The 12,505-nt window shown below is 43.3% G+C and overlaps 1 protein-coding gene across 2 annotated transcripts in view; it reads right to left on the bottom strand.

The window, feature by feature from the left end:
* NFATC3 (nuclear factor of activated T cells 3) overlaps window positions 1–12,505 on the bottom strand; it is a 248,749-nt gene that overhangs the window by 219,511 nt on the left and 16,733 nt on the right. For both annotated transcript variants that reach the window (XM_029608593.1, XM_029608592.1), the window contains exon 2: window positions 7,077–8,205. In XM_029608593.1, the coding sequence (XP_029464453.1) occupies window positions 7,077–8,205 (1,129 nt within the window). The remainder of the gene's footprint in view (window positions 1–7,076; window positions 8,206–12,505) is intronic.

Below are 12,505 nucleotides of genomic sequence, written 5' to 3'. Positions count from 1 at the left end.
TGGAGACAGACGAAGAAATGGCAGAAATATTAAACGAATACTTCAGCTCTGTGTTCACTAAAGAAGACCCTGGAGAAGGACCATCTCTACACAACAAAAAACTGGAGGGAAGTGGAATAGATGAAAATCCTTTTACAGTAGAAAATGTGTGGGAAGAGCTAAAGAACCTGAAAGTGGACAAAGCCATGGGGCCTGATGGGATTCATCCAAGGATATTGAGGGAGCTCAGAGATGTTCTGGCGGGTCCGCTGTGTGACCTGTTCAATAGATCCCTAGAAACGGGAGTGGTGCCGAGAGATTGGAGAAGAGCGGTGGTGGTCCCGCTTCACAAGAGTGGGAACAGGGAGGAGGCTGGCAACTACAGACCGGTTAGCCTCACTTCGGTGGTGGGAAAAGTAATGGAGTCTCTGCTGAAAGAGAGAATAGTGAACTATCTACAGTCTGGAGAATTGATGGACCAGAGGCAACATGGATTCACCAGGGGAAGATCCTGTCAGACAAATCTGATCGACTTTTTTGACTGGGTAACCAAGGAATTGGATCGAGGAAGAGCGCTCAATGTCATATACTTGGATTTCAGCAAAGCTTTTGATACGGTTCCGCACAGGAGACTGGTGAATAAAACGAGAAGCTTAGGAGTGAGTGCCGAGGTGGTGACCTGGATTGCAAATTGGTTGACGGACAGAAGACAATGTGTGATGGTAAATGGAACCTTCTCTGAAGAGAGAGCGGTTTTAAGTGGTGTACCGCAAGGATCGGTGTTGGGACCGGTCCTGTTCAATATCTTTGTGAGTGACATTGCGGACGGGATAGAAGGTAAGGTTTGTCTTTTTGCGGATGACACTAAGATCTGCAACACGCCGGACACGCCGGAAGGAGTGGAGAGAATGAGACGGGATCTAAGGAAACTGGAAGAGTGGTCGAAGATATGGCAGCTGAGATTCAATGCCAAGAAGTGCAAAGTCATGCATATGGGGAGTGGAAATCCGAATGAACTGTATTCGATTGGGGGGGGGGGGGGGGAAGGCTGATGTGCACGGAGCAGGAGAGGGACCTTGGGGTGATAATGTCAAATGATATGAAGTCTGCGAAACAATGCGACAAGGCGATAGCAAAAGCCAGAAGAATGCTGGGCTGCATAGAGAGAGGAATATCGAGTAAGAAAAGGGAAGTGATTATTCCCTTGTACAGGTCCTTGGTGAGGCCTCATCTGGAGTACTGTGTTCAGTTCTGGAGACTGTATCTACAAAAAGACAAAGACAAGATGGAAGCGGTACAGAGAAGGGCGACCAGGAAGGTGGAGGATCTTCATCGGATGACGTACGAGGAGAGATTGAAGAATCTAAATATGTACACCCTGGAGGAAAGGAGGAGCAGAGGTGATATGATACAGACTTTCAGATACTTGAAAGGTTTTAATGATCCAAAGGCAACGACAAACATTTACCATAAGAAAAAAATCAGCAGAACCAGGGGTCACGATTTGAAGCTCCAGGGAGGAAGATTCAGAACCAATGTCAGGAAGTATTTCTTCACGAAGAGGGTGGTGGATGCCTGGAATGCCCTTCCGGAGGAAGTGGTGAAGACCAGAACTGTGAAGGACTTCAAAGGGGCGTAGGATAAACACTGTGGATCCATAAAGTCAAGAGGCCGCCAATGAAGAGTAGGTGACTCGCCAGAATGATGGCTACTGCCTGGAGACAATACCCTTATTCAATAAACATACACATGGTTACTGTGACTCCAACATCACTCTAAGCTTCAACAGCAAGAGGAAATGTGGAAAAAAGGATTTGCACTCACAAAGACGGGAGTAGCTGGCTTGTTACGGCGGTTACTACCCCAAACCAAATAACCAAATTACTACCTCCACCTTCCTCTATTCCTGATGCATTTCAACTAGCTTGATCACTCCATTCTTATACTTCACTTCCAATGCATATCCAGCATAGTTCTCTGCTTCAACGGCAGGGGAGAAGAAAAACTGTTACTTCACACATCCAGCAGAGCTCTCTGCTTCAACGACAGGGGAGAAAGACTGATACATCACGAATTTCCAGCATAGCTCTCTGCTTCAACGGCAGGGGAAAAGAAAAACTGATACTTCACGCATATCCAGCATAACTTCAACGGCAGGGGAGAAGGAAAAAGGATTCACACTCACAAAGCGGGGAGTAGCTGGCTTGTTACGGCGGTTACTACCCCAAACCAAATGTGCCTGATACTTCACTTTCGATGCATATCCAGCATAGCTCCCTGCTTCAACGGCAGGGGAGAAGATAAACAACCAATAAGGGCTGTATAACATAATCTGGGTAAAAACAAATGGGCATGGGTGTAGCTTGCTTATTGCGGCAGTTACTGCCCCTACTACCTCTAACTAATCAAGCTAGTTATTTCACTTGGATGCAGCTCCATCACCGCTCTCTGCATTAATGGTGGGGGTCCAAGGGAAATAGAACCAAGAGCTAAGAGAAACAGATAAGTATGAGAGAAAAAATGTGTGAAGCTTGCTGGGCAGACTGGATGGGCCATTTGGTCTTCTTCTGCCGTCATTTCTATGTTTCTATGTTTCATTTACTGATACTTGAAGATTGGGACCCATTAAGATGATATTAATTTGCAGTGATACTCAAGCGAACCTTAGACAGGGGGGGAGTAAAAATGCGGATAATTTTGAAACCCACTCATTTAGAATAGGGGCAGCCACCAGTGCAGCGCAGGCAGGGTTGGGAACGGAGGCAATACAGCAGATAGGGAGATGGCGTTCCTCCGTGGTAAATTCTTATGTCAGGCTGGATCGAGCAGACATATCATAGCATGTCGATTAATGAAAGTGTTTTTGACTGCAGAATCATCAACTAGACCGGTACAGGTGTGGATCGTGGGGCTCTCATGCGTGCACTGGGTGGCACAGAGGGCACAACAACGCAGATATGGCCCCCATCTGGGGCTGGCAGGCCGGGGAGGGGGATACACATCTTATCTGCTGGTCCAACATTATATCACATATTAAATTTGCAAACAAAATTTATGGGAGAGGGCCCGGAAAACAGTTGAACAGACAAATTGGAGTATAGTTGGCACGCATGGGGGGGTAGGCAAATACGACACAACGGGGCCGACGGCCATTGTGAGGGCCTATACCGGCAGGACAGGATACATCTGTCAGATATCGGATATGACCTGTTCAATAATGACATGCAGGAGACACTCGAGAGAAATTGCACATAGGGAGAAAAGGGCTGCAGCTGAGGTGGGTGTTGTGGTGGCACCAGGCAAGCATAAACACTGCCTGGCACTGGTGGTGGATACCCGGGCCAATAGGAACTTATTGGACTGAAGTCAGCCGCGGGGCTGATAAAGGCATGTTGTCGGAGGGGTGGGACCACGCCTGGAGGCAGGGGCCCCCTTACTAAGGGGGGGGGGGGGGCGGAAATGATGTTGCCTTGCTGGAATCGTGGCTGGCGGTGCAGGGGCTTGGCCCAGGGAATACGATGGAACCGAAAGGATTGGCTCGGGTGAAGTTGTTTATGATGTTGATTTCATATTAATTGTTAATAAGTTAATAAAAGCTGCGGCCGCTTAATTTCAGTGTAACGTGTGTAGTCATTTGAGGGATGATGAAAATGGGAGGGGGGGGGCCGAGGGGAATGAGAACGGAGGTCACGGCTCCCAGAGTTAATGTGTGGCAGCAGAAACGGGCCTGCCTGTCTTGTGGGAAGTTTAGGGGTACCACAGGTAGATAGGTACTACAAAGTAGCGCAAGTTAGAAAAGCGGCCTTGAAGCAATGGGTCTCAATTGAACAACGTTTCCATACAATGCTATTACAGGCTTTGCTCTCAGTAAAAAGTGTTCAAAACCCCTTCACTAGAAGAACATTAGAGGGTATCGCTAAAAAAGAAAATGCTCTCTTGAGGAGTTCTCTCTAATGTTGATTTGCTATAAAGAGGATTTTCTGCTAGGATTAGAGAACACTAGATTTCAGACATGGGAGAAGCACAGGTTAGTGCAGATTTTCTTCCCAGGGCTGGGAGTCTGAGGGAAAAATATAATTTGGATAAGGGTGATTTTTAAGCTTATCTGCAAGTCTGGAACTATATTTCTAAGGTTGTGGGGAAAAGATGGGAGAGGGAAGGGTTACTCTATATTTGAAACATATTACATAAAAGGGATTTATTTCAAAAATTTATAAAAAAAAAGATTGAGCTACTCTTCGGAGCATACTCTTCTCAAACACAAAAAGAACTGAATAAAAGTTGGGGTGTTCTGATAACGATGCCATCTAGAATGATATTAGGGAGGCAAGTGGTGAAAACATTCATATTGGCGCTGTTGACGGAGAATGTATTACATTACATTGCGCCTGAAAGCCATATTCTCTGGTACAATGACTGATCAGTGTGGGAGGGCGTGTGACGGAGAATGTATTACATTACAGTGCGCCTGAAAGCCATAATTCTCTGGTACAATGATTGATCAGTGTGGGAGGGCGTGAGAGGCTCAATGGGGCATGTGGGGTTATGTCCAGTAATTGCTCTGTTTTGGAATATGATTAATAGACTGATTTTGGATATTACAGGTTTTGAAATGGAAAAAGACCAATTATCTTTTCTGCTCTCAGCATAGGTTGAGGAGATGCCGAAGAAAACAGATTGTTTATTCAAATTTTAACTGCAGCAAGACATGAGATTGCGGCTGACTGGAAGGACAGAAAAACACCAGACAAACGTTCGGTGTACAAAAGACTTATCTATCAGATGGAGAATTTGACAGCACTGAAGAGGAATAGAATGGAGAAATTTAAAACTTGGTTGGCAGACAAAAGAGAGGCTTTTCTACTAAATTGAGGGTGGGGAGGGGGAAGGGGTTAAATTGTGCAGTTAATGTTGTGGTTGAATAAAAATTAAATGGGAAAAAAACAGTTTAGTTTCATCATTATTGCTCTAGAACAGTGATGAACTCCAGTCCTCGAGTGCCACAAACAGGCCAGGTTTTCAGGATATCTACATTGAATATGCATGAGAGATTTGCATGCACTGCCTCCATTATATGAATATTCATTCTGGATATCCTGAAAACCTGGCCTGTTTATTTATTTATTTTATTTAAATAATTTATATACCGGAGGTTCCTGTATAATATACATATCACCCCGGTTCACAAAGAACAGTAACTATCGCTGCATATAGCGGTTTACATAGAACAGAATAAAAAAAGAAGTTTTTACATTGAACAAAACTAAGTAAGCAAGTTTTTACATTGAACAAATTAATCGAAGTAAGCAAATAGTGTATGATATTTAACAGTTAATAAACATGCAGTTAATAAATCAATGAATAACATGGAAAATATGAAGTCAATATGAGTATATGTATGAAGTCAGCATGTGTAAATTTCTGATTGAAAAAAGGAAGAAAATAATAGATCTGAATAAATCGTTGTGGGCTTGAAAAGACTTTTCTTCGTGTTCTTGGCTCTAGGGGAAAGCTTGTTTGAACAGCCAAGTCTTAAGTTTCTTTTTAAATGTAGAGTGGCATGGTTCCAAACGAAGGTCTGGAGGGAGCGAGTTCCAAAGTGAAGGGCCCGCTGTGGATAATGCACGTTTCTTCAGAACGGATTTCGCCGGTTGTGTGATTAGTCTGTTCTGATAGGCGCTTCTGGTTGGTTTCACGGATGTGTGTAATTGAATTTGAAATGTTAGGTTGAGAGGTGCGATGTTGTGTAAGGCCTTATGTATCATCATTAAAGACTTGAACTGGATCCTGTATTTAATCGGAAGCCAGTGGAGATGGTGGAGAATTGGGGTGATATGATCTCTTTTTTTGGCATTTGATAGAATTCTTGCAGAGGCGTTCAGGACCATCTGAAGTGGTTTGATGGTGCATGCTGGTAGGCCTAGGAGGAGAGAGTTACAGTAATCCAGCTTTGGGAGTATGATGGCTTGTAAAACCATGCGGAAGTCTCTGTATAGGAGGAGAGGTTTGATTTTCTTTAATGTTTGAAGTTTAAAGAAAAATTCTTTTGTTTGCGGCACTCGAGGACTGGAGCTCGCCATCACTGCTCTAAAATGCTCATTATACAGTAAAGTTAAAAGTCTTATCACAGCATTTGCAAACTCACAAAAATGCAAGCGGTATTCTTTTATTGTGAATGCAGCCATCCCTCACTGTCACGTCACTCCCCTACTAATCAGAATCTAAAGGCACTTATCTACACAGCAATAATGCCAGCAAAGTTGCATTAAGCATGGGACTCCGAGCTGCCATGGGCTCACAGTGTTGGCAGCAGCCCCACCGCCTCTTTCTATGGATTCCTTTCTGCAAACAGGCCTGAGGAACCTGCTAAGGTGTGGTATGGCTAATTACAATAGGTGCACACGCAGTCCTGCTGGATCTACCCCTGGCAGGAGATGCACAGTCCACTAGGGTTGCTAACACTAGGAACTGCATGGGGTCCAGCAGAGCTCTTAACAAAAGATATGTAGGGAGAAGGAGGTGCACAGGACCATGGAAAAGGAAGAGAAATAAACTTTCAGGTTTGTGAAGTCCACCCTGATGGCTGCAATGTGGAAGAAGAGAATTGCTAAAACTTAATTCAGTGACTTGCAGGACTTGGTGGCCTGAAAGATAAGAGGAAAGGGAGAGAAGGATGTGCTAACAGGATAATAGGAGTTAAGGATAGAGTAACTGATTCTGGGGGAGTGATGTGGTACTGTGGACTGGGAAAGCAACTGTTCATTCCCATTTTAATCGACTAGATGAAAAATATTTTTTCCCAATTATCTTTACATGGGATAATTTGTTTAGCAGTGATACTCTAATTGAGGGCCTGAATTACTAAACTTTTCCCCCCCCAGACATAAAATGGAAGAATGCCACAGTGAAACCAAGCCCTAAATTTTTCATGCATCGAAGATTAAAATCATAATATATTGTATTAGATTTTTCATGAAAATTCCTCAAAAAAACTTAAAGCTGCAGCATTGTTTTATTTGCCCCAGTATACAGCAAATACAATTAATAAAAATACATTTTGTACAGTTAGAAATTCATTTAATAAATATTACACTTACCGAAATATGGGAATATGGCCAGGTTTTGGTTTGTTCCATGTAAAATGTGAAGGTACAGAAAGAAACTGTTCACCCGGTAAGTCTTTCTTTAGTAGATGCTGAGAACCAGAGCCATCATCTATTGCGGTTTCAAGAGAAGGTGACAAACTGCCTTTATCTTCAGAACAAAGATCTATTTTCCCTGATAAAGTAGCAGCTGGATCATCAGAAGTCTTTCTAGTTTTTAAAGGGATGTCAATCTCTGCACAACACTGAAATGGAGAATGGCCAGGACTAAGGGCTTGCCCAGTATGAAGAGAAGTACTTAACCATGTGTCTTCTGTTACACTTCCTCTGGGAGAATGGCCAGGAGATGGAGTGGGAGAATGGTGCGGTGAAAGAGAACCAGGATAGCAAATATCAGCACTTGAGTGACGTCGCTTCCCACAGGGAGATGTAGGCCTGGATGGAGGCCTTGAGATTGGTCTAGGACTTAGCCAATTTTCATCCGTGATACTAGTTCTGGGAGAATGGCCAGGTGATTGTCTAGGAGACAAGGAAGGCCCAAACCCATAAGATTGCTGCCAAGAGTCATCTCCCTGACAATCTCTTGGTGAACCACTGGGAGACGCTAAAGGAGACCCAAGTGTAAATCTGGCAGCGGCTTCATTAAGCTCCGAATCAACGTCGTCATAAATATGAGAAATGGACTCACAAGAAGAAGCATCCGAGAACCAACTCCTGGAAGAAATGCTACTGCCAGGGCTTGGACTTAGAGATGACTCCCTATAAGAAAGTTCAAGGGGAAGATACAAATGGTCTCTCGAAGGTCGGTCCATATACTCATTTTCTGGGCTATCTGTTTGAAGCTCATCTTCATCAGCTTCTATTCCTTGCTGACAGTTAGGAGAAATGGATGTAATTTGAATACTAGGACACTCAAAGGGCTTGGGACCACTTAAACTACATTTAGAATCTGAAATACCAGATGTTCCGACATAGTTTTTGTAATCCTGAAGTCGATGAGGAGGCAATGCAGAACAGTGAGATTGTAATGCTTGACGTGCGACGCAAATTGGTTGATTTGCAGCTGACTGAGGCTGGTCTACATTAAAAATGTAAAAGGATGCACAATCATCTGGTTCAAGATCTGAAAAAAAAATAAAACTAAAATATTAATACACATTTCCTTCAGTACAAGTTTCACTGAGAAGTGTACACTAGTCTTTAAATGGCAGTTATATTGCTGCTAAACAAAATGTAACTAATGATATACCTACCTCACTTCTGTAACAGCCTACTGAAGCTGCATAGTTTACATTTATTCTAGTGCATATCTGATGCACATTTAATGACCAAACGGAAGCATTCTAAGCAAGTGAAAAAGTAAAACAGTTCCACTTTGATGATCTTACAATGATGTTGGATAAAGTACCATTTCATAATATGACAACAAAATGGCTCTGTCCCCATTAAAATGTGTATTGCAATCATACAAACATGAAAGATTACTGTATATTCAATTTAATATCATCTGAAAAATGGATATTTGTGAGCTTGAAATCTGAAGTCCTTTAAAGGGGTATCACAACCCAGAAGGACTTCAGTTTTCTGCACATCTAATACAGTTAGTAGGAATCTGCACTCATTTTTTATCAAAGAAAAACTTTTTGCCTAACAGATAAGCTAGGAAGAGACAAAAATTAATAGTAACAAACGTTTCAATGTGGGAAATGCAGGGTTTCTGCACCTCAGCTTAATTTATGGCCCTCAAAAATATACAAATAAGTAATATTTTTCAAAATACAAGTTGTATTAAAATATACTATAGAAATTAAGTATTATGGTTACTTATACTGTAACTCTCCAAAGATAGAGGCGAGTTACAGTATGGCCTAAACCCCTAAACACACCAAGAAAGCAATCATGAAAAAAATGAATATGTATTATTCCATTTATGGAAAAGTAGTTTTATTTTCCTTAGAAAGATTTTTCTTATTTATTTTTCTCATGATTGCCAAGTAATTTTATTTTGCCTTTGAAGGATGCTTTTGAAATTAGTTCTCTCTATAACTGCCTTCTTGGTGCTTTTGTATATTTGTTGTGGCTGGAACAGAGCTTTGGAATAGTTTGCCTAATGAAATGAGATCTGAATGCTGCATAAAGTCCTGTAGTAAAAAAGTTATTTGTTTAAGCTGTCATCTCCACCCATGTTTAAATGCTAAGATAATGACTGCAGGTATTTACATTTTTGTGCGTGTATACATTTGACTCTCCTCCATATTCCCTCAGTTTTAGTTATTTTAGTTATTATTTATGGTTATCTATTGTTTTTTTTTTGTGATGTGTAATTTTATGTTGGGTACACAATGAAATGTACACTACAGTTTCCTTGGCATGGTCAGTACAAAATAGTTTCATGCTGGCATTTCATGGTTGTATTAGTTTTAACTTCAGGATACCATTTATCTGATTTTACTTGTTTATTTGGTGGTGGTGGTATAAAATTATCTATGTTTCCTGTGAACATTGCTAGAAATTAGTGATAGGAAATTTATAAATTTAACAAATAAGTTTAGGACTTGATTTTGTAAAGCCTTTGCTAATAATTCCAAATCCTTATGTGGCACCCTTCATCCAAATGAGATGCTAAAAGACTTTCGGGCCGATTCAGTAAAGTCCGCGGGAGAGCGGGCGATTCTGTATTTAAATGAGGCCCGGCGGTAGAAACAGGCAAAAGGAGGCGCTAGGGACACTAGTGCGTCCCTAGCGCCTCCTTTTGGCCCGGAGCAGCGGCTGTCAGCGGGTTTGACAACTGACGCTCAATTTTGCCGGCGTCGGTTCTCGAGCCCGCTGACAGCCAAGGGCTCAGAAACCTGACGCCGGCAAAATTGAGCGTCCAGTTTTCGACCTGACAGCCGCCGGCCGACTTCAAAATTTTTTTTTACCCTTCGGGACCTCAGACTTAATATCACCATGAGTTTTTACTACTTTTCTGTGCACTTTCCCGGTGCCCGAAGAAATTAGCGCCTACCTTTGGGTAGGCGCTAATTTGGTTGTATTTTTCGCACCCCTGTTTTCTGTAAACCGACATGATGTGAACGAGTTCTTGAATGCCGGTATAAAAAAAAAACTTAAATAAATAAATAAATAAAGGCTGAATTAAAAGCAAGTATTCGGAAGCCCAGGGTGGGTTGTGGATTGGCCTGCCTTCCTTAAAGGAAATTATCAGATAAGTAGTAATTTCTCTCCTTCCTCTGCACTCAGGCAGGCCAAGCCACACCAATGGGATGTACCAAAGCTAGTCCAGAAAAGGGTGGGAGACTGCCTGCAAACCTGTCAACACCACACACACACGCCTGCCACATTCTCCCGAGCCCTAACATCCAAGCGATAATGCATGGAGAAAGTGTGTAAGGAGGACCACGTCACTTCTTGGTGAATCTCTACGGGAGACAAGTGCAGCGCCACCCACAAAACAGCCTGAGCTCTAGTGGTATGTGCCCTAACTTGTCTAGGTAAATGGAACATCTGCATCCACACAGACTGCCGTGATGACCTCTTTCATCCAACGGGCTATATTCGCCCACATCACCTGTTCTCCTTGTTTACTTCCACTATGAAATACAGTCGATCAGACTTCCTGAAAGAGCAAGTAATCTTCAAATACCGCACCAGATGCCACTCAGCATCCAAGGCATGCAACAGACCATCACGCTCATCCCTATCCTTGTCCAGTGTGGGAAGGGAAACAGACTGATTCAAATGAAACTCTGAAACAACTTTCTGCAAAAAGGAAGGTACAGTCCAGAGTCATTCGTATAAATGCCTCACGGCAAGAAAGAGCTTGCAGCTCGGAGACCTGCCATGCCAAACAGAATGCTACCAGAAAATCTGTTCAAGGCAAGTAGTTGAAAAAGAGATCAAATAGTGGCCGAAATGTAGGACCCACCAATAAACACAAGACCAGATTAAAGTCTCAAAGAGGCACCGGTAGCCACAAGGGAGGATGTAGATGCTTAACTCCCTTAAAAAATCTGGACACAACTGGATGGAATGACAAGGGTCTACAATTGACTCTGCCGCCCTACAGCAAGCAAGAGCTTCTACCTGCACCTTCTTCAGAGTGTTTAAGGCCACGCCTTTAAACAAACCTTCTTGCAAAAATTCCAATCTCAGTGGAATTTCAACTTTAAAAGGTGAGAACCTACCTCCTCCTTCCACCAGGATGGTGGTTTGCTTGGAAACAGTGCATACCAAGGCATCCACCTTCGGGAATCACAACTGCTCCCTAGTCTTCGGGTCCAAGAGGTGCAAACCCGCCAAAGCGCGCCCCCTTTAAAACCTGCCTCCGGGGCGTTCCACTCAAGGTCAATTAAGTCTTGAATGCACATGCACGCCTAGGCACAAGGAAAAAACAGAACAAAAACACCGCCGCAGCCTACCAAGCAGCTGATTGAGAAGCGAGGCGTAGCCAAAAGTTGCTCAACCCGCTCTTCACCAACTTCCCAGAAAAGTGAGAGGAAAAGGGGGGTAAGAGATGCAGAAGAAAAACACAGAGGGAAGGAAGACCCGGCAAGGTAAAAGGTAGGGGGCCTAAAACTTCCCTATGCTTGGTCAGGCTTCCAGACTTAAAGCACTCAACTGAGGAAGGGACCAAACAGATGTCACTTCAGGAGCTCAAGCGGTGGATCTGAATCTTCTCCTAGTCTTCTATCTTCAGTTTTTGGGTTTTGTTTTTTACCACAAGCAGCTCCCAGAAAGGAGATGCATGTCCGTCTGCTGGAGACAAGAGAAAACTGGCAGACTGATGGTGGGGCGGGGCTATATGTCAGTGATGTCGGAGGGTAAGCTGATAGGAGTGCATTACCTATTGGTGTGGGCTAGCCTGCCTGGAGTGCAGAGGAAATGGTAATTATTCAAGAAAGCAACCATCTCCTAGAAGCAGACTAGCCAGTCAGTTTTCCAACATTACCACAATGAATATGCATGAGATAGACTTGCATACAATGCTCAATGTATGCAAGTCTCTTTCATGCATATTCATTACAGATATCCTGAATATCCAACTGGAAATAGGTGTGCCTCCAGAGAGGATTAGGAAACACTGGCATAAGCACCAGGGACAGATTTGGGACTTTAGTACTAATTGGAACACTCTGGGGGAAGTGGGGAGCCCCAGGCACCGAAGAGTCCAGGGGTGAAGAGGGAGAGGGAGACCACTGGGGGCCTCTATTCTAGACTTCCCCTTCACCCCTCCCTGGCCCCTAGTACTTTCATTCCTTTCCTTACCTCCAGTATAAATCACTCACACCTCCCTAACTTCTGCTCCTTCCTTCTCTCTCATTCTTCCCTTAGTTGAGGCCCAAGTCCTACAATCCCAAACAGCTGTAGGTTGAGCTAAGTCTGATCCAGGCCCTTCCCTCCTATTTCTCCCCACAGGCTGTTTT

The sequence above is a fragment of the Rhinatrema bivittatum genome, chromosome 7 (assembly GCF_901001135.1).
Source record: "Rhinatrema bivittatum chromosome 7, aRhiBiv1.1, whole genome shotgun sequence".
NCBI lineage: Eukaryota > Metazoa > Chordata > Amphibia > Gymnophiona > Rhinatrematidae > Rhinatrema > Rhinatrema bivittatum.
This window is presented reverse-complemented; position numbering and strand designations above follow the sequence as displayed.